Here is a 25,558-nt window from a genome sequence, read left to right on the forward strand (position 1 = left end):
TCATCAAACCCACCCAGCAGAAGGTGCATTTGACTTTCCAAACCTCTGTCAGAGCCAGTGAGCCTTTGCTTCGCCTGCCTATTTGATCACAGATCTCGCCTCGGTCATGTGAGGCAGGTGGAGGCAGAGGGGTTTTGTGCTCACAGGGGCATTGCGCTCCAGCGTTCTTTATTTAACTCGCCAGATCAGAGAGAATGTGCACACGTATGCAGGCTTAAAACATGCTGCGTACACATTCGTTCGTTTACCCAGACATCCACACAACTGGTTGCTCACCTACGCACAAACACACACACATGCGCACACACATGCATACACTAGTACGTTCTTCATTACCATTCCAGAGCTGATACGCTCTAATTATCTGCCTTGGCTCTGATTAGTCTCTCTGTAACAAGCTAATTAGATGGAGCCTTGTAAAATCATCACCGCCATTACCGCAGAGACATAGCTGGGAAAGACACCAACAAGCACGAGGCGAGGAATGCGTCTTGCTCCGCTCCCCTCAAAGATTTGATAGTCAACTAAATGTTAAGTGCTGGATCTCTGATTTCATTTTGATTAAGTGTCTTTTAAAGCCCTCTACATTGGAATGGAGTCTTTATCCCTTCTCATTATTCATCACGGAAGGGATTGTTCCGTCTTCCAGAGCGAGATGATCTGGCTTAAATTGCATAAACTGCTGCTGTCGACATTTTAGGAGATAGCATCTGAGCATTGATTAGTTTCTCAGCCCCCACGATACTGTGGCTATTTATCCCGACGCACAACCATCAGATCCAAGTCAGAACTTTTCTCTCCACAGAGCAACTTTAAAGCCCGAGCAGGAAGCTAGATTAATTCTCTCCCCTAGCTTCTTCCACCCTCCGTTATTATCCCTCTAACAATCCTTTTAGGAGCTGTCACACACTTTATAGCTATTGTGTTTCAGTCGTGCACGCACCACAGCTAGTCTGGAGTTGCAAGACGTTGTGTTTTTCATCAAAATGCATCTGAACAGTAAGCCGGATAAAATGAAGAAAGTAGGAAATAAGATCTCAGCATTCGATTTTTTTTTTGCCACCCAACCCTGTTAAGTAAACAAACACTGAATGCTGTAAAAAGATATGTTATTGCAGTTCATTCAGTCTGAAGGCTTAATATTGTGCTACGGTTTAATAAAACTTAACAGAGCAGGTGCTGGTGTCAAATGAGGCAAATGTGTGTCACTGTTAGTATCAGTGTTTGGATTTCTATGATTTATATACTGCAATGGACTGAGGAAAGCCGTAATGCACAACCACCGCTTGCAGGGACGCCACATCAGTTGGTGGATCCTCAGGTGTATTGGAAGCCCCTGCTGCTTCTCCATATATTGTATAGCCTCAGGTCACAGACGGAAAACCTGTTGCATAATAGGATTTGAAATCCAGAGTTACATTTAGCCCTCAGGTTACGTCAGTAAGCTCTGGGTGTAGGTGGGAAGAACAGACGGACAGAAAAAGAAAGTAAGCAGAAAGACACAGGCACATGTCAACTGTGTCAGGTGTGTGTGCATGTGTCTGGATGAGACAGTGTGACTTGCCTCTATATCAAGTATTTGTGCTTGTAGACATATTTGTTTGTGTGTGTGTGTGTATGTGTCCAGACAGTTTTCCTCCTCTTGGGTGAGGCAGATGGCCTCTGTGGATCTCAGCCTTCTGAACTGGTTGGCAGCTCCTCTGACATTCCTTCATGCCGTGTTGACACAAGATCACAGCCAGTGTGTGGAAACAGTGTCTTAGCTTACAATTCTGTGACTCGCTCCACTTTGCCGGAATAGATTCTACACAAAATGTGTCCTAGATTGGGTTCATAACAGACATTGTGCACAGTATCTGGATTGTGTCATAGTATGTTCTTTACCGAGTAATGTGGATAATGATGTCGAGTATCAGTTACAGGCATGCTGCTCTCCACTCACACTGGCTGTAATGCAGTTGTGTGCCACTTCCTCCTTGCCTGCTGCTGTGCACTGTTGCTTTCTGCTCTGGCTCAGGGTGAGAGATTGGGTAATTGGATTCCAGGAATCTTCTTATTCACTTCAGTGAAGCAGTGTCACAGCGACAAAATGCCTGCAGCCACAAGGTATCATCCCCAGGCCTCTGTGGGGAGATCAAGGTAGCTTTACAAAGTCTTGGTAGATGAGACCAGGGCTAAGGCACTATCCCATGGGAACCTGGGTGTCTGGATGTCCCGATTGGAGCCCTGATGGAGGGTGGATTGATCACGTCATTTCCACAATGCTCCTCCGTGTTCCCAAAGAGCCCTTCTGACTTCCACTTCCAGCAATCTCCAAAGTCTGGCAGCTATAGAGGAGAAATGTTGACAAGGACTTGGAAAGATAGTGGTTCCGTTTTAAGATATCGTGGTAAAAGACTTTGCTGGAAAAACCTAAGATGAAATAAAAATGTCAGCAATAATGACATCCTACAGGTATAATAAGCACTCAGATTTATTCAAATCTTGCAACATTCAGTTTTCACAGCGACTTCATTTGGTTCATGTTCATCTCTTATGTGGCTGCTCTGAACCCTCAGCTGACTTGTATTTGTCTCCGCTCTGGATTCCCCCGAACGCTCGTCTCCTGTCTACTCACTCAAGTTACATGACAGCTGTCACTTTCGCTAAGCACGGCTTCATCGCTATCTCCCCGCTTTATCCCCCAGGACCCGACTGGTACCTGAACAAGGTGAAGCTGAAGATTACTGACGTCAACGACAATGTCCCCGAGTGGAACATGAGGCCGTACCCTTACCTGGCTGTCGTGTCCCCAGAGGCTCCGGCAGGAACGTTGGTCTACCAGCTTCAGGCTCGTGACGAGGACGAGGGCAGGAGCGGGGAGGTGGAGTACTTTTTATCAGACGGTAAGCTTTGTTTGTGCTGTCTATGCATGCATGAACACACACACATACACACACACAAGGTTGGCTCTGAGAGAAGCTGTATGAAAATAGGCTGTGTTGTTGTTAAAACGGGTTGACAGACTACAGGCCCTGCGATATAAATAAAGAGTCAGACACCAGAACAGTCACTCAGTCAGGCAGCCACGGGCATTCACACATTCATTCAGTCATACACTCTTTAGGTATCCATTAGTTTCTCTCACTCACCCCGTCTCCCTCCGCTTCCCTCTCTCTCACTCACTCGGCACTCACACACACACACACACACACACACACACACACATATATACGGCCATGCAGAAATACAAAGATAGCCAGCAGGCTTCGCACATTTGTTTATTCACTTATCTTGTGCTCACGCTCTTGCCTGTCTGTCTGCTTCTCTCTGTTTCATACACACAGTCATGCACACAAACACACATATCCACACACACTCGTACACACACAGTGGGCTGTTGGAAATCTGCCACAGAAGTAGACCCCCTGGTGGTTGAGGGGATAGAGGTTTGTTGGCATGTCAGAGATTGGAGGATGTGCTAATCTTGCCTATGGGGGTTTACAAAACACTTCAGACTTTTTTCCTTTTTCATTATTCCATCGTGCCGCTCCCTGATGTGAGTTAAACCGCAATTACTACAAAGCACTTATAGTCTGTATGATCACGCTAAAATCTCTGTTAAGCATTTGGGCTTTACTCTAAACGTTTGCACCAGATAACAAATGTAATCTAGACTTCAGTTTATTTGTTTAACCTACTTATTGCTTGGTTAAGTTTTAAGACCTGAGGAAGACGAGACCTAGCTGACCTTTTGGGAAGTGAAGTTTTGTGCGTGTGTGAACCTCGTTTTAGTATTCACAGCAGACATGGAGCCTGTGGGTGAGAGTGTGTTACACAAGCACGAGAATCAAAATGTCAGGAGGTGAACCATTGCCAGAGTTGTGTTGTAGATTAGCTAGCTAGAATTAGCAATTAGCTGATAACTGAGCTAGTTTTTCCCAGTAGCTTCATAGTATTGTGCTGCCAATTTTAAAACCGTTACATAGTTTTTCTTGTAAGTTGATTTTTTGTCCAAAAGTGCTGAACTATCCCAAACCCACACACTGTACTATGCTACGAGTGTATCTGGAAGAACTTCTCCGCCCTGCATTAGACAAGCAAGTTGTATTTCTTGCTTGGTTTTAAATATAAATATGAATAATACATGCAAGGTTTGTTTCTACACAAAATGATCCTTTTTGTGTACAGAACAGAGCGCGATAGGGCTTCTAACAACGCTTTGGTATTGGACGAGAAGCTTCTTGCGGCTCATTACTATTGCTAACTACATTATTAAAGACATTCGATTTGCCACTTAAAATCCCTTATCTTAGCTTCCCCAAGCCAGCAGTAGGTTAAACATGAAACTGGCAGTGGCTGGAAAGAGTGTGTCGCAATGTCACGACCTCCACGTGTAAACTATGACACAGACTTAGTGGTTGACAGCCACCATCTTGTCTGTTGCGTCTTTGTGTTTTCTGACCGTGGACAGAATTCTACACCTGACCTCTGGAAACCTGCGCTTTTCTCTGCTGGCTTTTGTGTGCTGAATAAGATATTTTCTATATCATGGACACAAGGAGATATGTTGTAGACTGAATAATATATGGCCAGTGCCTTTCGACATTCTGAATAAAAAATGGCCGTGCAGTTTCAGATTCAAAAGTCGTTCTTTGGTCTTTGTTTGTTTGAAACTACAACCGATGGATAGAGTTGATTTGAAACAGGTAGTCATGTTATGAAGTTTCCAATACATCCCGGGTGATGTCAGACGAAACAACACAAAAACAGGAGGTTGAACACATACTCGGATAACGCTGCAGCACCGTCCTTAAGGAATTGTGCTAGTAGGGGCCAACATGAAGCCCAGAGGCAACAACACCAAAGAAACAGGCTTAGGTGTCAGTGGTTATATTTGATTTAGTCATAAAACTGAAGGAAAGTAGACGGAGAAGGAGATTATAAGATATGATGTGATGGCTGGAGTATGAGACATGGAAAAGGTAAAAGCTGATGTTTGCTTTGGGAGCTATCTCATAGAACATTGGCCACCACGTCTTCAGCCTTGGAAGACTTCTTTTGGCCCTGAAAGTTTCTACTCTGTATGAAGAATACAATGCCCATAAGGGGGAAATCAGGCCACTCACATATTTCATCACCAAAGGTTCACTGTACTGCCTTCATGCAACTATTTCATGAATGATGCTTCATGTCACCATAGCTCACTGGATGATACGGCACAGAAGGCTGTCTTTGTATTTATTCATTACACACACGGTGCGTTTTCTTGAATGGGTACTTACGAAAATATTCTGTTAAAGTTTATGTTTCAAATACCAGTGTTCTCTTACTAAACCAAAAGAGTATTTTATTGAAGGTTGAAAAGTGCATTCATAGATGTTTTTTGTGTGAAGCCACTTACAACTTGACTTGTTCTGACAAATAAATGAAAGGCATAAAAGGTTTACCTTCTGATTTGGACTTGAGGACCTTAGAATTGACTTTTCAGGACATAGCCTTCCTGAGTAAGTATTTCACATTTTGAAACATATTTCTGATTTAGAAAAAGCCAAAAATGCAGCCTTGCATCCATCGTTAGAGAATGTCTCATTATCACTCCGTAGGTGGGGACGGCTGTTTTGCAGTGGACAAGACGATGGGCCACGTGGTAACCACAGGTCTGGTGCTTCAGAGGGACAGAGAGTACCTGTTGAGTGTGGTGGCCCTTGATGGCCAAGGCACCCGCAGTGTCCCTGCAATGGTCTCTGTGGTGGCAGGAGCCAGAGCACCACAGTTTACCAACACCAGCTACGCCATCTCCATCCCAGAGAACACGCCTGAAGGACAGCCGTGAGTACTGCTGACATCATACATAGGCTACATACACCTGCAGACATGGATTAGGGCTTTCCAGGTCGGACTAATATTTGTTTAGACTGATTGAAAATTCTGTTTTTGCTTGCAGTAAAACAGTTCTTCATTTTATTCATATATTTTCCTTTCTCTATGGTTTATTACAGATTCTTGACTATTGCCTCAATATGGGGTTAGTCATTCACACACAGGCTGCACACATACGGTCCTAAATAATGACATTACAACAAAACCCAAACTGCACGCAAATGTTCTTGTTCTTGTCTACCTCTACAAATGGGATGATGTGTTGATTATTCATTATTAATATTCATTTGCTCACAAGGCTGCTCTCAGGCATAAATTGAGATGTTCATCACATGCCGTTAGGGAATGCAATCTCCCTTATCCTTGAAAACAAACAAACATGCCAGGGTAATAGTATTACATTATTACACAGAACTGCCAAGTACTGATTGACTGTGTTTATAGCACTAAGCCAATGGGCCATACAGTAATTGATTTCATTAGAGCACAGTGCTGATGTAGGAAAAATGGGAGTCGATTTTAATTCAACATTTGTGCAATTGAAATCAAATGGTAACGTTTTGTGTGTGTGTGTTTACCCCCTAAATCCTCCCTTCTATAGCTTTCTTTTGGTGGTTGCCATTTCGTTCCAGCAACAGTCAATCAGCTACAGCCTGTTGATCAACCCCAGCAGCCTTTTTAGCATCCGGCAGGACACGGGGGAGATCAGCCTGACAAGGACTCTGGACTACGAGAGTGACCAGCGACGTTACCTGCTGATGGTGCGAGCCAGTGAGGAGCCTGGCAGCCTCAGTACTGCCGCTGAGGTTAGTTTAAAGAGCCAGTGATGGACTCCACGAGGTGACAAAGAGCATTTGCACTCTTGTCCACCAAGCTGAGGTGAAATGTGTGCAAAGCTTCTCAAGTCATCCAGGTCACTGGAGGTTTTGCTGTAATAGTTCAAGACAATTGGACTTGTATTGTCTGGACGATCTTACACCACTCATCCAAGTACCTTTGAGTCAGCACTGGGCAGTAAACTGTAGCTGTCTTACCTTCGGGCAGGTGACTTCTTGGGACACGTGGGAGACATGTGAGGGTTGTTAGAGTCATAGAGCACTCAGGAGTGAGTGGTTGGAGTGGAAATGTACTCTGCTGCATGTATGGGCTGTGCTATAATATTATATCTTCCTTTATTCCGTGAATGGATTTCTCTCATCACGAGGGTGTTATGTATCTTGTAGGTGTAGGTAGAGAGCAGAGTTGACCCTGCCTTGCACCTAAGAGATGCGTGGTCTTAGTGTATAGTTCAATGTTGTATCTGATTCCATAAACCACTTCGCTCTGTTTATGTGTGCTGTAGTTGTTGGATCTCTTGAGGTCAACAGTGTGTTTTGGGTGTGGAACTTAGCAATGCCGGATGAAAAATACCTTCAGAACTGAACAGAGTGTACAGTTGCCTTGACCTGCAACTGCTAGATAAAATGAGGTGAACCGAGCTGAGGTTGAAGATGTTGCTTTACCATTATAAGTATCTGTCCTCAGCCTTTACAGTTATTGCTGAATTAAAGTGAAAATGTTTGTTGGGTGATGCTGTCCACTTGGGTTATCACAAAGCTGTCTGACAGCCCAGCCTCACCTATATGTTCTGTCCCTCAGACACAGCCTTGCAAAATTGCATCAACTGCAATGATAGAAACTTAACACTGAACTTTTGACACCGATCGAGTTTGTTTCTGTCTACAGGAATGACTCAGTGTTTTTTGATGCGTTAACAAAGGGACCAGGGGTATATTGTTTCCGTTCCTTTTTGTAGTGAGTGTGATCTGGGGAATTGGAGGCTGTGAGGCACTTATGATGAGAACTCATATTTCTCAAACATCTAGTTAAACTGTTTTTATGTTTGTTAACACTGAATTTAAGATTATACCATTTCTGTTGCCCAATTATCGTGTCAGGCCCTTATTTCATGCCACAGATGAAGCAAGCAAAGTCTCTTTATGCTCAGCTGTGTGTCGCCGAGCAGGAGATGGAGGCTGGGAAAACCTGTTCCAGCTATTTCAGGACTATTACTCAGCTGTCACTTTACACTTTACACACAGTGGTGACGGGGAGCTTGTAGGGCAAAGGGGCGACTCAGGGCCTTTGTTAAAAGCATGCGCAGGAAGGAGCACACTTGCTCTGAATATTCCTATTTTTGACTAGACAAAATTATGAAGTGGAAGATAAAGGCAATATGAGAAACATTAAAATTATAGATTAATTTAAGTCATTTTTGTCATTTTTACACGGATCTTTTTCCTCTCCTTGACTCTCCTCCTCTTCACTCCTCTCCTCTCCACTCTCCTCCTCTCGACTCCCCTCCTCTCGACTCCTCTCCTCGCCTCTCCTCAACTCCTCTGCCATCCTTTCTTCTCCACCCGCCATGCTGGCACTAATCAGGTTCAGGTGTTGATAACGGATGAGAATGATTGTGTCCCCGAGTTCCTCCAATCCATTTACAGTGTGGATGGAGTTCCTGAAACTGTCACCACAGCAACGTCCCTGCTGCAAGGTGAGCCTCTTCTGACCTCATATTTTCCTTCCATCTGGTTCTCTTTTTGGAGTGAAGACCGGAAACTACCAGAATGTCACTTTTTCTCCATGAAAGCCGTTAAATGTATTTAACGTTTTGGCGGAAAGCCAGTGCTGCAACAATACCGTGCAATCACCATAATGGCTTATGGACCCATAACGCCTCCATCTTTGCATATTAAAAGCCAGTAATAGATCTCTCAGATCTGTGATCAGAAATTCAATTATATTCTCTAAAGTAGCCACTACAAAGATGTCATGCGTTTGTTTTGATTTATTATGTACTGTATGAATAATGGCATGTCAATTTATCCATTACAGCATGAAGTTACCTTATAATTATCAATTATGAGGCCTCTATGTTGAATGGGTGTATTTTTCATTTAGTATCGCTATCACTGTAAATGCATTACAGTCAGAGCTTGTTATGCGTGTGTGTATGTACGTATCTGTTATCTCACTCTGACATAACGGCACAAACTGAAGGGATATGGACAAAACTTTCAGGAGAAACCCAGTAGAGTTAAAATATTCATTTACATTTTTGCCTCTTATTGGTGTTGCTTTCCTTCTCAAATGTTCATGTTGGAGGTATTTGCATCCCCCATGGGCGACTGTCCACGATGCGCGAGAGTCAAATATTTGCAATGTAGTCTAGTCAACATAGAATAAATTTTTATCTGAAACTAATTGAATACACAGCCTGCAGCTATAGAAGTTGTTTTTGCTGGCAGTAAGAAAAAATGCTATTTAATACTATCCACCACATCAAACATAAATAAATAAGTAAAGCAAACAACTTGATGTGAAAAACTCGACCTTGGCGGGAGAGGCTGACATTAGAATTTATCTCTAGGAGACAAGGTCAAACGGTTATGTATGCTGTAAATTGAACAAGATATGCATTACAAGTCTGCATAGATATATATATATATATAAGTATAAGAAATGTATAAGAAAGCTTTTGACAAAAGCTCACAATGCCCCAATAATTCAGATAAGGCGGCTAAAACGCCTGCTGAAAAAAAAGGTTAATTGCTTATCCTGATGCACAGCTAGCTAATGGGATGTCAAAGTTTTTAGGCCTCAAAGGAGAAAAATCTCTATTAACTTTTACTCTGCCTCCATCGGCCGTGACACAGGCGAAGACTTTACATTAAGGTTTGCACTCTGACTCTAACCCACTGAGGTTGACGGTAACAAAGCTGCGGATCTGTTTTTTTTGTAGAAACAGTTGAACATTTCACGTCGCTTCATAGTTGAGTGAAACATGTAACAAATCGGTCATATTTTACAAGGTATACGTAAACAGATACATAATTGCCACTCCATAATTATAGACATTACAAGACACTGTGAGGCAGACTGTTGATGCTTGGAATAGAGGAGATACACACATCAAAGGAATATGCAATACAGAGCGTTCTGAGCTAGAGGGGCTGAACATGAAACACTGAGCCTAAGTGGAATTTACCAAACAGCAACTTAAATTAGCTGTGCAACCCAAGGTGTCAATATTTGCTTCTGCGGTGTGGTTATTTTAAAGAAGGCATCTTATCATACATTAGAAACACACACACATCTATTTTCCTTTGTGTAACTACCTCAGAGTGAAAGCGACCTGACCAAAACATCCTCAGCAGTAAACGCAGCTCCTTTTCACTGTGGTGTTCTTTTCTCTTGTCTTTTTTGCAAATGATGGTGATAATTCTGCCGATTGTGCGCCGCCACTAATTGCAGCTGCCAGGGCATATGATCAACGACATGTTTAACAAAGCTATAAAGAGATAATGATCTACACTGATGTTGACTTATTCATCAGTTGATGCCGTTTCCATTGGCTGGCTTTGATTCTAACCTAATTGATTGTTCCCTGCGGCGTCTCCTCCTCTTCTTCTCCCTCTCCCTCCAGTGTTGGCCACAGATTGCGATTCGGGGTCAAATGCCGAGCTGACCTATTACACCCTGAGCCCACACTTCAGCATATCGCCACACGGGACCGTTTTCCCCGCGGGCAGACTGGACTACGAGAGGCCGAACCATCTTTACGAGTTTGTGGTGATGGCGGTGGACAGCGGCGATGAGCCCCACTCTGGCACCACCACCGTGCGTCTGAGGATGGCCAATGTGAACGACGAGGCCCCGGAATTCTCCCAGCCTGTGTGAGTGCTTTTTATCTTCTACATCTAAGCATAACACACACTCGCCCACTTGCAAAAAAAAACCTAATTTCTCCCACCATTTCTCCAATAATTAATAAATAATTAATTTTAGACTATCTCATTACAGTTTTGTTTTGTGTTTTGAGAGTTTCACTGGCATTCTTTATGCGCTAATGAGCTGCAGTGTAGCAAAATATGTGCTTTGCAAATGTCTCCTGGAAATAATAACAGCTCAAACTCAAACATAAGAGCTCAAAAGGTACGTAAGGAAAAGGTACAGTCACTTATATACTTGGACTGCACCCACAATATACAGTGTGTATATATATATATATTATATATATATATATATATATATATATAATATATAACAGGCAGGCAAAGACTCAAAAGTGTTTCAACTAGTGTGTGTGTGTGTGTGTGTGTGTGTGTGTGTGTGTGTGTGTGTGTGTGTGTGTGTGTGTGTGTGTGTGTGTGTGTGAACACAGTCTAAGTTTAGCCTGTAATTCACATTTCCTTGATAAAAGCGTTACTGTCTCCATTACTGTCTTACTGGTTCTATTATTAAAGTTAAATTGCAACTGTAGTTCAAACACAGTTTATGACCCAGATGAGAAGAGAACTTTAAAGTTTGATCCGCATCTGGTTGCTTTGTAGTCTCTTCATGCCTCGTACTTTGGGCCAGGACATGGAAGTAGTTTCATCACACAGCAGACATACTGTACCTTCCCTCAGGCTGGACTCAGCAATCATATTTAAAGACAAGTGGTTACATTTGTCTACACCCGTCATCATAAATTCACAATCGTTACACAAAACTCAATATAGTTGGCTCTGGGTGTTAATCACAACCATCTGCCAACAGTACAAACTGTTGCTCTCTGCTTATAAATTAAACATAAACAAAGAGACAGAGTTACTTAAGCCCATGCTCGCACTCGGCAGCATCTCTTGGGGTTATTTTTGGCCTTTACAGAAGATCTGCAGAAAATTGACATATGGACGAAATCCAATGTATCCTAGACAACCTTTTTGCAAAGCTGTGTGAGTGGGTGGGCAGCTACTGTCACAGAGGCTCCACTGCTCCACCGCACCCCCACCACCACCACCTCTCTCCCCCCAGACGAGGGAGCCGCTTGGCCTGTCAGTCATGTGTCAACGACCTTCACCGTAACTATCGCGGATCTCTGTTATTTACTGTTTTCGTATTGTCAGGTGTCAGTCTCAGTGGGTGGGTTGACACAGAGACAAACAAAGAGGCAGACAGAAAGGCAGAGGACGCACAGGCAGGCAAACAGATGCAGGCACAGGGAAAAAGCAAGTGGAGAATACCAAACACATCCGCAGCAGGCAGACGGCAGACAGCCACAGTCACATATGCAGATAAACAGAGAATCCTGTCGGCAGTCAGTCAAGTGCTGCTACACGACTGGCAGACAGAGTTGGAAATGCAGGCAATTTGCCAGGTAGGGTCTGCCGGGTGCACACAGAGATATAGATAAGTGCTTTGAGGACACCAGAGGACAGAGTTGAACAACAAAAGCACAAAGATAGACACGGCATGAGAATGATGGCTACAAAGCTGTTGGAATTATTCTCTTGCTATTTAAAAGACACTAATCTACAGATACTTTAACATGCAAACAGGCGAAGGTGTCTAGTTTGAAAGCTGAGTGAGGTACAGAGAGGCTCCAAGGAACGATGGAGGTGAACGGTGCACAGGTAGACGTGTACACAACCAAACAACTGGGCCAAGGGACACTCTCCCCGAGTGTACGCTTTCACAGTTAAGTGAGGTGTAGTGAGAAGCTGTGGGAGGGAAAGGCGAGGGAGTGTGTTTGTATCATGGAGAGGTGGCCCGCCGTGCCGGGTGGCAGATTACGGGTCACTCATGTTGCCACGGAGACTGGCATTACAGGAGGAGATGAATCACCCATCAGTGTTGTTCTGTAAACCATCAATCACCCCTGACTTCTTACCACCAGACACTGATACCCCCTAAATACAGATACGCACACACACACTCACACACTCGCACACACACATTTCAAGAGCATACACTACTGGATCTCACTGGGGAGGAGTTCTGCTGACGAATCAACTCAAACTCTCACATCCTGCTCTCTCCTGTCGGTCAGCCTCTCTCTCTCCCCTTTCTCTCTCTGTCTCTCTCCCTCTTTCTCTCTTTGGCTCGCTCTCTCCTTCACCCACACATCACTTAACCCGTCATTTTGTTGCAATCCTTCCCTTCGCTGTCGCCGACTCCTCTCTCCATCTCGCCTTTGCTGTGTTTTCCATTTCTCTTCATCTGTCGATCCTCTAAGTCACACAGTTGGTCTCCACCCCTTTGTGCTCTTGTGCCTCAGTGGTATATCAGTCTCCATGGGCATCCCAGTGCCCAACACCACAGAGCAAGCAAATCACTGTTGACATTTTAAAAGGCACTGGATCAAATGGTCCCAGAGTGGGCTGGGTGTGTGGAGGGACCATTTGTTCAATGACTTCAACATCCCAGTCGGCATTATCGTTTGTCTCTGGCCTGGCCAGCTAAGAGGACGGGTTAAATCATGGTGACAAGGAAAAGCCAGGAACATAAGTCTAATCAGCCTGCTGATGCTTTAAACTGTGTGAACAATACATCTCTTCTATATATAATATATATGTGCGTGTGTTTGACTTTCTTGCACTTGCATTTGTAAAGCTGAACGTCTCTTTCCAGATATCGGACATTTGTCTCCGAGGACGCAGGCCCCAACACGCTGGTAGCCACAGTGCTGGCCAAAGACCCAGATGGTGATGGAATAATCTACACCATCACCGCAGGAAATGAGGAGGGAAACTTTGTCATTGACAGCCAGAAAGGTGATGCTTCTTAATTTGCCAGCCGGGTCCAACATTTGTAACTCTGGCCCTAATTGACAGGCTTTCCGTCAAACCACACATTCAATTTTCTCTAATACGTTCCTGTTATACCGTAGTGCACGATTGATGCCCTCTACTTTCAAAGTCAATGTGGAAATCTATTGAAAGTTGATATTAAAGTAGTAATTTCGGGGCAAACTCTGCCGTTTCTATATCTGGAGTCATAAATATAAACGATGACGTTATTTGGGAAATGTCAACAGTGGGTTTTTCCATTGACAGGTACACAGTGGAATGCTCTTTATGTTTCCAAGCTCTCTACCGTCGTTGATGGCACAGTTTATCTTTTTTATTTAGCCTTTGATCCGAAACTAGTGGCAATCACGGTGACATTTGTCACCCAACCCTTTCAATTCAATTTCACAACATCTGCTCTATCATGGCTCAAAATCTTCAGGCTGCACTCAACCGCTTCCTCTTTCTTTGTGTCATCTTTTTATATCCCCTTCCTCCCTGTCTGTGGATCCACGGAGCGAAAAAATGCTAAGGTTGATATCCTTTGGGTGCAGCAAAACTACTGCACAGCTTCCCCCTTATACTATATGAATAGTGCTGGCTCATTGAATAGCTGCTGCTGCTGCTCGTGTCGAATTTGTAAACAAGGCTGACATTTAAGATGGAAGAATTACACCCAGCAGTTCACTTATTTCAATGTCGTGACACTGTACTATCAATGTCATGCATTGTTATTAGGCACGGAGGCTCCTCGCTGTTGTGCGAGCAGGCGAGATCGCAAGTAAATTGGAAGAGAGGGCAGACTGGCACTCGTGTCGGGGCGTTGCTGTTGTCTTTTAACAACATCATTGAAAGAAAGACAGGGCAAGAATAAATCTCCTGCTGCTCTCGGTTCAATGAGGTTCCTCAACATCACACATCTTAATGTGTTCTTATTTCCGTTGATGAGAAAGATTCTCACACCCTTTATCTTCTAGTTATAGGAAAGCAGACGGAGGCCTGGATAGGAATAACTAAAAAGCAGCTGCATTGTCTGCTTAATCCAATATAGCATTCAAATATTTACAATCTTGATTTTAAAAACGAGTGTATCTCTGGTTTAATGAGTTGTCTAGATGATTGAGACTGAGATTGGAGCACTTCATCATTCACAGTCCGGCTTGGACTGAGAAAGATGAAACATTTTAAACAAAGACATGAAAAGTGCGATTGTTAATTTATCACAAGTTGATTAAGATCAAAGCGAATTTAATGAGTAATTAATTCAGAACGCCAGATCCTTCCAGAGGGTTCTATAACCTTTTGTTGTCGCTGTATGGAGGCAAATACTTGATTAAACTGTGACACCCCACTGTGAAATTTGTCACTCACTCACTCTCTCCCCAGGTTTACATGCTCTCTATACTCTGGGGTAAAGGAAAGAAATCAGACATATACATGGGCTGATCTAATAGTATTCCTCTGCTCCCTGAATGATATATTGTCTAATCCGAATACAGATCATAAATGCTTGTGGAGGCGGTTTCCCCCGGCTGTACATTCACACTCTACACACACATAAACCTGCTTAACTGTCTTACTCCCAGCCTGTGCATTGTAAGAGCATACGGTTTGTATTTCCCAGCGTGTTATGATGGCACATTCCTCACACTGGAAGGCCACAGTGATGAGTGATCCTGCTGAGCGGGGAGGGAACGCCGTGTTATACTATCTCATTTATTGGGCCTGTGGTCTTTGCAGGATTGATCCGTCTGCGTTCCACTCCGCTGCCCCAGCTCCAGGGCCTGGAGTATGTCCTCAATGTCACAGCCACGGACGACAACGCATCTGGAGGGCCACACCCTCTCTCTTCCACCGCCTGCGTCATCGTTGGGGTCGATGATGTCAACAACAACAAACCGGTGTTCGGGGAGGTGAGCAGATCTTTTCTCATCTGTGTCGTATAAATGTGTTGTCACTGTCAATCTGCATCCTGGTTAACGGCTGGCAGACTGTGCTTGCACAATGATGTTACAATTTCCACTTATTTGCCATTTCCCTCATTCTCTCAGTCTAGTGAAATTCTTCCTCTCCTCATCACCCTCTCCTGCTCTTCCTCTCCTATTTGCCCGTCTCATTTCCTGGGCTTCTCTCTCTCTCTCTCTCTCTCTCTCTCTCTCTCTCTCTCTGTTCTGTTTTCCCATGAGTTCTGATTAGCCTGCACACCCTTTCTATCTCGAGGCAGCCCGCTGGGATTTCAAGTTAATGTATAAAAAAAAAAAAAGCAATATCATCACAATATGGGCACAATACCTGTGTAATTAACTTTCTCCTTAATTAGGAATGACTTGAACTTCACCAACAGACGTATTCATGCAGATCAGTAGCTCCTGGGGTATTTTGGGTTGGATAGAAGACGACTTGAAGCGTTTAAATGTCACGTTACGCCTCCTCAATTTACAGCAGCAAGACTTTGTCTTTGAAATTTTGTGATTCTCACCTCCGGGCCCCATTGTTTATCACGGCACTCCCAGTGAATCCTTGCTTTATTCCTCCTTCTGTCTGTCTGTTCCTTTGATCAGTCTCTTTCACTCTATCTTGCTCTCATTTGTTTCTGTGCCTTTTTCCCCAGTTGTTAGTCTTTTTCACGGCCATTCTTCTGAAAGACAAGTTATTTGATTATGTCTCCAGGGAGCAGCTCTCTATCTGGGGCAAATTGTATGTTTATTAGGGGAAATGGACTGAGCACCTGGCTGAAATCTACTGTAGCTGTTCACTGCTTAGTGTTTCAAGGAAATCAGATAAAGTGCTTGCCATTTCACAGACGTGTGTGCTGGAATATGTTAAACGTCATTTTTGTGTTTCATGGACCTCAATGTGCAGTTTGTGTGTAGCGACTAAGTTAATGACTTTGTCTCTTTGATCCCTGTGTTCTCATTAGTGTAACAACATATTGCCGTTTTTGAGCATTGTTTCTTGGTCTCCCGCCCTCTCTCTCTCTTTCTCTCTCTCTCTCTCTCTCTCTCTCTCTCTCTCACCACCCCTCCCCCCCACGTCTTTATCTCAGTGCCAGCAGTATCGCGAGCAGGCTTCGGTGCTGGAGAACCAACCGACAGGGACTTTTGTGTTGCAAGTGCATGCCGCGGATGCAGATGAAGGAGCAAATGGAAAAGTCAAATACGGCTTAATGCACAGAGACAGTGCCATGGCCGCCTTCAGGATTCATCCAGATACAGGTAGAACAGTCGCAGATTGTGTGAGCTAAAAGAAGACCCAATTGTAGGTGAAGCACACAGAGTGCAGCAGAACGACACAGGAACCCTCTTGTGATAATTGACACCTTCAAGGCTCATAGCATGTGAACTATTATCCTGAGAGAAGGAGGCAGAGAGCGAATATAACAATGGAACTACGCAGGGAATTCAATATTTCTACTTTCCACAACATGAGCGAAACGTCTAAAAGCCAAGGAAAATGTCCAATTACCATAATTATTTTTGCAGTCTGCTAAAGTGAAGCACCAGTCCTCTTAACGTGTGTCTATCAATCATCATTTGGGTTCATTTCACCGAGGCCAGCGTGGGTCTGCAGTGCACCAAATGGTTGTTTATCATGAATGACTGATTGTCAGAGAAACAGTTTTGAAGTTGTGACCTGACGAGCCAACATATTATATTAATACTATTTTGGGCTTATGTTTCATCTTCATCTCGAGATTTAATACCCAAATGATGGGACATGAAATGAAATGTTGCTATTTTTCCTGATTGAAGTTTTTTTTAATAATTGTTTACTTGTTTATCTGGATTTCTGCATGACTGAATGAACAGATGGGTGTATTGGCAGATGGATGGATGGAGGGTTGGATGGTGGAATTGGAGAATTATGGAATGGATGAATGGATATGTATGTATGGTGTGCAGTTTGGTTGGCTTGGCGAAATGGGCTGATTATTGTTTCATATTCACAGGAGTGATTGTGACAGCCAGGCGGTTCGACAGAGAGCGGCAGAGGGAATACTCAATTACAGTAACGGCCACTGACTGGGCGGAGGAGCCGCTCATTGGCATCTGTCAGCTCAACATCCAAATACTGGACCAGAATGACAATAGCCCTAAGTTTGAAAATTTGCGTTATGAGTGTAAGTGTTGGCTCAAAACTCTAAATGCCAGTATCCAGAAGCAGAAGTACATTCCTCCATCGTTTCAATCTTGACAAAAAAACAGATTTCCTTCCTGAATCAGTTAAAATAAAATAAAATGAATGTTGATTTCAAATGGGAACTCCAAAAATGCTAAATATATCATCCTGACTATTAGAGACAGAGAGGAAGTGTTATCGACTTTAAATGTTCATTTATTATTCAATCATTTCAGTCACATTTGTCAGAACTTCTGTTTGACAAATGAGATCTACTAGAATGTTTAATGTAAACGTTTCATGGGTTTATGAGCTGGGAAAGATGTAGGAGGACCTGGCAGAGATGATGTTATTTATTAATCTCCAAACTAAGTGCATAGATAATGGTCTCAATCCCCTGCAGACTTTCTGAGAGAAGACACTTTGGTCGGCACCAGTTTCCTGCGTGTGGCGGCTCGCGATGACGACTTTGGCACGAACGCAGCAATCGCGTACTCCATGTCCCTGGAGCAGCCCGAGTACTTGAGGGTCAACCCCGTCACCGGATGGGTTTTTGTTAACCAGCCCATATCGCAGGTCAGTCAGCAGTTAAAAGGCTCTCTGTCATCCTACACACGGACAGACACAAACACAAACACACGCACACACGGCCAATTTCACACTCCAGGCCTCGGAACTCTGCCAACTAAGTGCCTCTGTCTGCGATTCCCACTGAGCATGTATGCACCCAGAGGTAATGTAGGCGGAAAGACCACAGAGAGAGATGATAGAGGAGCCTAATTCAAGCCTACCAAATTATTAACTAGAAAGGCTCTGATTAGAGTGCTTTGCTTTGCTCAACAGTCCTCCAATTAAGACTGTCGCTCACTGCTGTGGAATTTAATGGGAAAATTGAGTTTGGCACATCTGGGAGTGTCCTGTATGGATTGATCCAAGAAAAAGTTTTGATCCTATACCCCGAATTTAATGCACTCTTCCCTGGATCCAATCCAAGTTTAATTAGTTCATAACATTTTGAGTAATCCTGCTCATAGACATGAAAAAATAAAAATCTTAAAAGATCAGAATTCCTGTGGTCGTGTCTTTGTAGTCAAATTAGGTGTATTACTCTCCTCTAATCTACACTACAATGCCTGTTGAGAACTGATTCTCTCTTTAGGTTTTTAAGAAGTTAATTAACGCAAACTGAGCCGCTTTTGTTCTTTGGAAACACACTGGCTTTGATATGATGGATTGAAGCCTTTTTAACGTTTTTTTTTTCAATTTCATCACATGGGGCTTTGATAAGACGGCTGACAGCATGAAACAGATTGAGATGAATCAATTGGAGGATATTATGTGAGACGGGGAGCTCCTGCGCACGATTCAGCGCCGCTCACAGCTCTTTCAAAGCGTTTAAACTTGCTAAACGGCTAAAAAAGTTAATTCTTTTGAGATAAATCAAACAGGTCTTTTTCCCTCGTGGAGAAGATTTTGTTTATCCTAACTAGGCTGTGTGTGGAATGAAAACTAACAATTCTTCTCAACGTTCTCTTTGCTGGTTTATTGGAAAGCGTCCCTGATGTAATCCTGTGTAAATTATGCTCCCTTATTTCCCTCGTATTTTACACACTAGATGCGTTTTAGGCTTTTTCTCTCTAACCCAGCAGTGTTCTTCTTCCTGTTTCCTCTTTTTTCTTTGGCTCTCAACTTAATTGCGCCGGTCTGCTGTGTATTATTTAGCATCCTTTTTAGTGAAATGGTGTCAGAAGTCTAGCATTTTTTGCCTGTGACTTCATGCAAAATTCAGACCGTTAAGCCAAAAACCTTGCTGAACAATTCTGTTGCATTTTTCAGAATGATTTCAGGCACTGTTCGAATGATCCTTTAATCTGTCTCTGCTCTCTAAGCCTATGAAAGTGCTTCATTAAATGTAAATGTAGCTCATCTTGGATGTGGGTGAATTTTAATTTTCTGTTCACGGTCAACAGATGACTGAGGCCAGATTTCACACCACGGAACACTGATTTAAATTTCACATGTATGCATTTGTTCATGTGCACAACAAGTCCATCTTAGGTTATGTAAGTGTGCTGCAGAACATCTAGTGTTAATGTACGGCACAGCTCTTCAAATCAAATGGAAGCGGCTGATGCGAATGTAGCCCAAGCATTTGTTGCTTCTGTTTCACATCCTCACACTATTCTGCTTATTTCATTTAAAACCCTTAGTTACTTGCTATAAAGTCATTAATTTATTTCTTGTAAATGCAAATGCTGTTTGGTCCACAGTAGCCACCAGAGTGTAGAATCGCTGTTCCGCAGTTTCAACCTTTGGGAAAGAATTGAGCTTGTGCACAAATTCTGTATGAATCGTCCCAGGAATAGAAAATGTAATTTTCAAGTTAAGTGAGATTCTTTGTTATCCGCTTGAGTTGCTCGGGCGATGATTTGCATTTGGAGAATAATGCACCTGATGGTCGAAATGTTACATCTTAACCAATGAAGTCTTATTCCAATACATTTTAATTAACAAAGCGGTGTAAGTATGACTTACTTTATCTTTTTCTGTGAGTGGATAGAATTAAACTGTCCGTACAAAGAAATCTATTCAGCAGGTTTTATCTCATTCAGCAGTGTCTTGTTAATGTTGCACATTTACTAATATAGAGTCAAACTCTGCAGTGACCTTTTCAGGCAAATTCCCCTGCACTCTCCCGTTTTATATAGTTCCTCATTCAATCTTTGCCCTTGTATTGTGTAATTTATTGGACAGTAACAATAGTCGAGACAAGATTTAATGGAATCTAAATTACAAGACAAATGTCGTCTTAACAAATTAAATAGTTTCATAAATGGAGCTCATACAGATCATGAAGTCATTTTATCAGCTATACCCACATTCCAACAATGCCATCTGATATTACCTCATTAGTCTCTAAACAACACTTTATACAGCATTTGTCAGCTTGTGTGTTTTTCTTTGTATGACATGGCTCAAATTAAGATTGTGCTCTAACAGAGGAAACTGCATTTTACAGGCTCGTTATTCCACACGCGGTAATTGACAAAAAAATATGACTATTGCAACAATTTTATCGACTGAGCTGTTGTTGTTGACTACAGAGGACCTACATCACCAGAGACATAATGGCAACAGATGGAGGAAACCGAAGCACATCTGTGGAGCTGGCAGTCACCATCACCAATGTGAAGAACCAGCCTCCACAGTGGGAGCAGGACAGCTACAGCATTGTCATCCAGGAGAACACAGCCAGGGACACATCCATAGTGGTACTGTGTGTGTGTGTGTGTGTGTGTGTGTGTGTCTGTCTGTTTTGTAGCTTCAGGTTGGAACATTTTTGTCAACTAAGTCCCCTGCACCACTCACTGTGCCAAACATGTCTGAACACGTTTGAGAAAAGCTGACAATATGTTAAAGGTGCTGAACAACTTTCATGACTTCGAGATAATTAAATCCTTTCACAATGTCTTGTTTAATGTGACAAACATGCTGTGTGTGGCTGTCAGTGTCAAACAAGAAGTGCTTTTTCCAATGACTTCAGTATAAGAGGTTGTTTCATTGCAATAATTGCAATCTGAAGTCAGCCCACACACTCCTATAGGAGAAATGTCACCTTAGCTACAGCGGGACGACTGCGTCTTTGCATCTGTATTTGTTGTTTTGAACTCGACATTCCATCCAGACTTTAAACCAGGGAAAAATAACCTAACCTTGTCTGCCGTCCTCTTTAGACCATCAAGGCCACGTCTCAGCTGGGAGACCCGAGGGTGACCTACAACCTGGAGGACGGGATGGTCCCAGAAACCAACATGCCCGTCCGTTTCTACCTCTCCCCAAACCGGGAAGATGGCTCCGCCTCCATCCTGGTCTCCGAGCCGCTGGACTACGAGACCACGCCGTTCTTCTCTCTCCGCGTCCGGGCGCAGAACGTGGCGGCGGTGCCTCTGGCAGCTTTTACGACCGTTTACGTCAACGTTACAGGTGTGATTTGTACTGCACTAAAACGGCTCGTGGTAATGTTTGATTCAAAATCAGAACTGACTGCTTTTACTCTAGTGCCCTTTAACAATATGCTGTATAAATCTTTTTCCATTTGCATTTTTATAACCCTCACCACATACAGTAATTAAGTCTCGCAAACGGTAATTAACTGCTCCATGATGTATTCACTTGTCAGAATGTCATAACATATCAGTATCACTGGTTAGAAAAAGGTAATAAAACAGGCAGAATAAAAATCCCGACATAATTGTATTAAAATCCGGTTTATTTATCTGTAGTTGCTTCCAGCCTCGTCGGTTTGTGAGTTTTCCTCATCCATTTATTACAGTTTTGCAGTTGGATTTATGCCAAGAGATCATTATTATATTTTCTTATAACCCTAATTTCACACCCAGGTGGGAAATTCACATCTGTGTTTTCCTCCCGGCAGATGTTAATGACAACGTGCCGTTTTTTACCTCCTCCATCTACGAGGCGTCGGTGACAGAAGGAGCCCAGGTCGGGACTTTGGTCCTCCAAGTGTCCGCTCACGACAAAGACCTGGGACTGAACGGCGGGGTCTGCATTGATTTTTTTTTATACATTCCAGTCACATTATATGGGGGGCGGGGGAGGGAGGGGTGGCGGGGAGGAAAGGAGATAAAATTTGATCAGAAACCACTGCACGTATCCGTCAATCATACATGAGCGAGAACTTATTCTGCCTTTGTGTGGACGCTTTTGTTTCACCGTGTTGACATGGAGGTTCCAGGATCTGTGCCATCGCAGCTGTGTGACTGACTGACTGATCGCATCAGTGGGACAGTAATCTGAATTTTGCCCGCGAGCGTCAAAATACATATTGACATTTCCGCCTCTCGAGATTTCATTTCTGCCATTTTCTGCGCGTTATCATTTCAAAGCATGTCTCGACTTGATTTTCAATTTCACCTGCACTCCACAGATCACCTACTCCCTGCTGAGTGACAGCAGCGGCGACCACAGTCTGTTCCGCATAGATCCCAAGCAGGGGACCGTCCACACAGAGGCCGTGTTCGACCGAGAGGCCCGCGGCTCCTACCTGCTGGAGGTCCAGTCGGAGGACGGCCACGAGTCGGCTCGACCCGGCAAGAACAAGCAGCCAAACTCAGGTCAGAACTGAAGTCTATTTGAATAATCACTTCACACGGAACTCGCAGAGAATTCCTATTTTGCCTCGTTTCATTTAAAAAGTTGCCACTCAAAGCTCCGTATCCGCCTCTGCTCCTTTGAGCTTCATTGCTATTCACTTATCATCTTACATTGTAAAGCGTCAATGGCAGCTCCTTCAGCTTGGCTTCATCTCTGCTCTTTTTTCCCCCCTCATCTTCACCGCCATGCGAGATGACATTGAAGTGACCCCTGCCTCAGCGCGATGTCCAATCATAATAGCAGCATTGTTCTATCCTTTAAGCCTATTGGGCAATAGTGAGAGCTGTAAAGAGTTCTTCGTCTGTGCGCTGTGTTTTAAACAGGCTGCGGCGGCGTTACATTACATTAATTTGCACCTTGGGATTGACTTGAAAAAAGTGACTCTTAATTAGATTTATTCCATTACCAAGATGAGACATGCCTCGCTTTTCTTCCATGTGAAAATAGCTCGGAGATTTGTTGGCACACCCTCTCTTTTTTTAGTTTAAACCCCCTTTTCTAATCTTTCAATATTTAACCAGCATGGCCTATATTTGCTTAGCTTGGTTCTCCCTGCGACATTTTGTCAGTCTTAAAACTTGTAGCCGGAGTGGCGTGCTGCGACATTTGTATTCTGCGGGTCTCTGCAAATATTTGTGAAGGAGGCATTAGAGGTAAAGGGTGATGTTTTTCACCAGCAAAGCCTTCTCTTCGGGGATGTCGGGGGGGGCTGCTTAGCATTTCCAATGAGCCTTCGCTGTGCCTCGCTTACGTATCTTCCACATCCAGAAGGGCTCATCTCCTCTGCAAACATTACCTGTCTCTCCCCTGGCACCCCAGGGATGCTCCCAGAGAGGAGGGGGGGGGGAAATGTTAAAACAAGCAGAGAAAACACCGCCACATTCCACCATCATCTCTTATTACAGCCGTTTTCAAATGAACATGTCACCTGTGTGTTTTGGGTGGTTAATTTACTCTTCCTAAGTAAGGAAAATAAGCAGGGCAATGAGGAAGACACAGATAAGACTTGTCATCTTATAAATATTTAACCTTCCCAGAGGAGAGGTTGTTTATCTACTGGCTCTCTAAGAAAAAGCTGCTTTGTTGAAGGGTTTTTTAGAACTATTGCTGCTTTTCTTTGCGGGCGAAAAACAGTCACCTCTGTTAAAAAGCAATAAACTTCCCCAATATGAATAATTTATGTAATTTCCAGCGCATGTTGGTGAGAAATGTTTTGTCTGATTTCAATGTCAATGAGCCACATTGTTTGGGGTTAAGTGCCTCTCCCCCACTTAACAGGCACAATGAAATGAAGAATCAATAAACAGATGGAAGGAGAATATGACTGTGTGTGTGTGCGTGGGCGTGTGTGTGTTATTTAATCTTCTGGCATTCTGTCATTGCTGCAGACACAGCATATGTGCGGGTTTTCATCAGCGACGTCAACGACAACAAACCGGTCTTCGCTCAGCGGCTGTATGAAGTTGGAGTGGATGAGAATGCAGATGTGGGCCTGGCGGTTGTCACTGTCGGTGCTAATGACGAGGATGAAGGTATGCTTGATGATGCAGCAGCTCGACTGGGTACAGAACAGTAAACCCCAAAGGAGATTTACACATGACAGTTAGCGGAAATAAAGGTTAAAGAAGGTAGCCAGCCAGAACCAATATAAAAGTTTTTTATGTTCTGCTTTGAAAACTTTCTACAGATTTCCATTTTTCTTCACCAGACTCTCACTCTCTCAAAATAGCGATAGAAGCCATATTTTGATCAGTCTTTTGTTTCGCTATAAATTCTTCAGCATCTGTTGCGTGGCGGGGGAATGACCCAATGAGCGGCGCCTCCCAAATCTGGATCAATCGGTGCTGAGCCGAGCGAGCTGTGCTACATTTAGCAGGCGTTCTTCTTGTTTTTGCTCGGCGTAGTCGCAATGCAGCACATGCATGTATGCTCTGAAGTGAGCGACCTGCTCCCGCGCAGTAGGTGGGTGGGATTTGAGGGATGAAGCAGTTGCTCGACATCCATACACCAGTAGCTTAAGATGCCTTTATCGGGCTTCCCTTAATCAAGTATTTATAGACAGCCAGGGTGCGTTTCAGGTCAGGCTGCACCGCTAATGATGAATGGCTGTGGAATAACAACGCCCCCAACATTAAAGTTAATACCCGTACACTTGTATCAGAGAGGTGATACTCAATCGGTCTTGTTTAAAACTCCACCCTGGGCTGGAATAGCGTAAGCCGGCCAGATCCCCGTGGGAGGCAGGGGAGCACTTTGTCAGCTCTGGCGTGGCAGAAGGAGAGATTATTGTATTTACATGGAATTGGAGCCACTTCAACCAAACAGAATGATTAGAGGCAAACTCTGTACTTGAGGATTATTTCATGGAAAAGTTAAGAGGTGCGTCATCGGATAGTCTCCATGGGGACACAGGAGATGGTTCAGATATTGAGTTTTCTGAACTCCACCCACCCCCACCCTTGTTGTCCCGCAGATCCTCCCTCCCTCACACCTCGGCGTCGTTCCCTAAAGAGCTTCTTTACCACAGTACATCACGCTGCTTTTTCGCTATCGTGCTCTCGCTTTTTTCTACACTCCTTTTTTTTTTAATTAGCATCTGATTAAGACATGGAAGATGAGGTACAAAGTTACCATTTAATTAGGTAATCAAAACAAGGAAGGGATACATGTAAAGCGGCTAATGTCCGTGTCTCTGAGGAGATGAGATGTAATTCCACGTGCTGTTGCAAGTGTACGCCAAGAAAAATGAGAGGGGGAGAGATTCCACAAAAATGTAAGAAAGGAAAGAGAGAAAGGGCCACCGTTTGTAT

General features: G+C 43.6%; 1 protein-coding gene across 1 annotated transcript in view; it reads left to right on the top strand.

The window, feature by feature from the left end:
* LOC142989952 (neural-cadherin-like) overlaps positions 1 to 25,558 on the top strand; it is a 73,988-nt gene that overhangs the window by 19,656 nt on the left and 28,774 nt on the right. Inside the window, exons 2-16 of the mRNA XM_076139673.1 lie at positions 2,688 to 2,885; positions 5,586 to 5,811; positions 6,464 to 6,668; positions 8,284 to 8,395; positions 10,328 to 10,577; positions 13,297 to 13,439; positions 15,195 to 15,367; positions 16,501 to 16,669; positions 17,404 to 17,574; positions 17,977 to 18,149; positions 20,678 to 20,845; positions 21,308 to 21,557; positions 22,009 to 22,136; positions 22,522 to 22,708; positions 24,137 to 24,280. Of these exons, the coding sequence (XP_075995788.1) occupies positions 2,688 to 2,885; positions 5,586 to 5,811; positions 6,464 to 6,668; positions 8,284 to 8,395; positions 10,328 to 10,577; positions 13,297 to 13,439; positions 15,195 to 15,367; positions 16,501 to 16,669; positions 17,404 to 17,574; positions 17,977 to 18,149; positions 20,678 to 20,845; positions 21,308 to 21,557; positions 22,009 to 22,136; positions 22,522 to 22,708; positions 24,137 to 24,280 (2,697 nt within the window). The remainder of the gene's footprint in view (positions 1 to 2,687; positions 2,886 to 5,585; positions 5,812 to 6,463; positions 6,669 to 8,283; positions 8,396 to 10,327; positions 10,578 to 13,296; positions 13,440 to 15,194; positions 15,368 to 16,500; positions 16,670 to 17,403; positions 17,575 to 17,976; positions 18,150 to 20,677; positions 20,846 to 21,307; positions 21,558 to 22,008; positions 22,137 to 22,521; positions 22,709 to 24,136; positions 24,281 to 25,558) is intronic.

Source organism: Genypterus blacodes, unplaced genomic scaffold (assembly GCF_046128005.1).
Source record: "Genypterus blacodes isolate CSIRO-AG114 ecotype Tasmania unplaced genomic scaffold, CSIRO-AGI_Gbla_v1 ptg000015l_1, whole genome shotgun sequence".
NCBI lineage: Eukaryota > Metazoa > Chordata > Actinopteri > Ophidiiformes > Ophidiidae > Genypterus > Genypterus blacodes.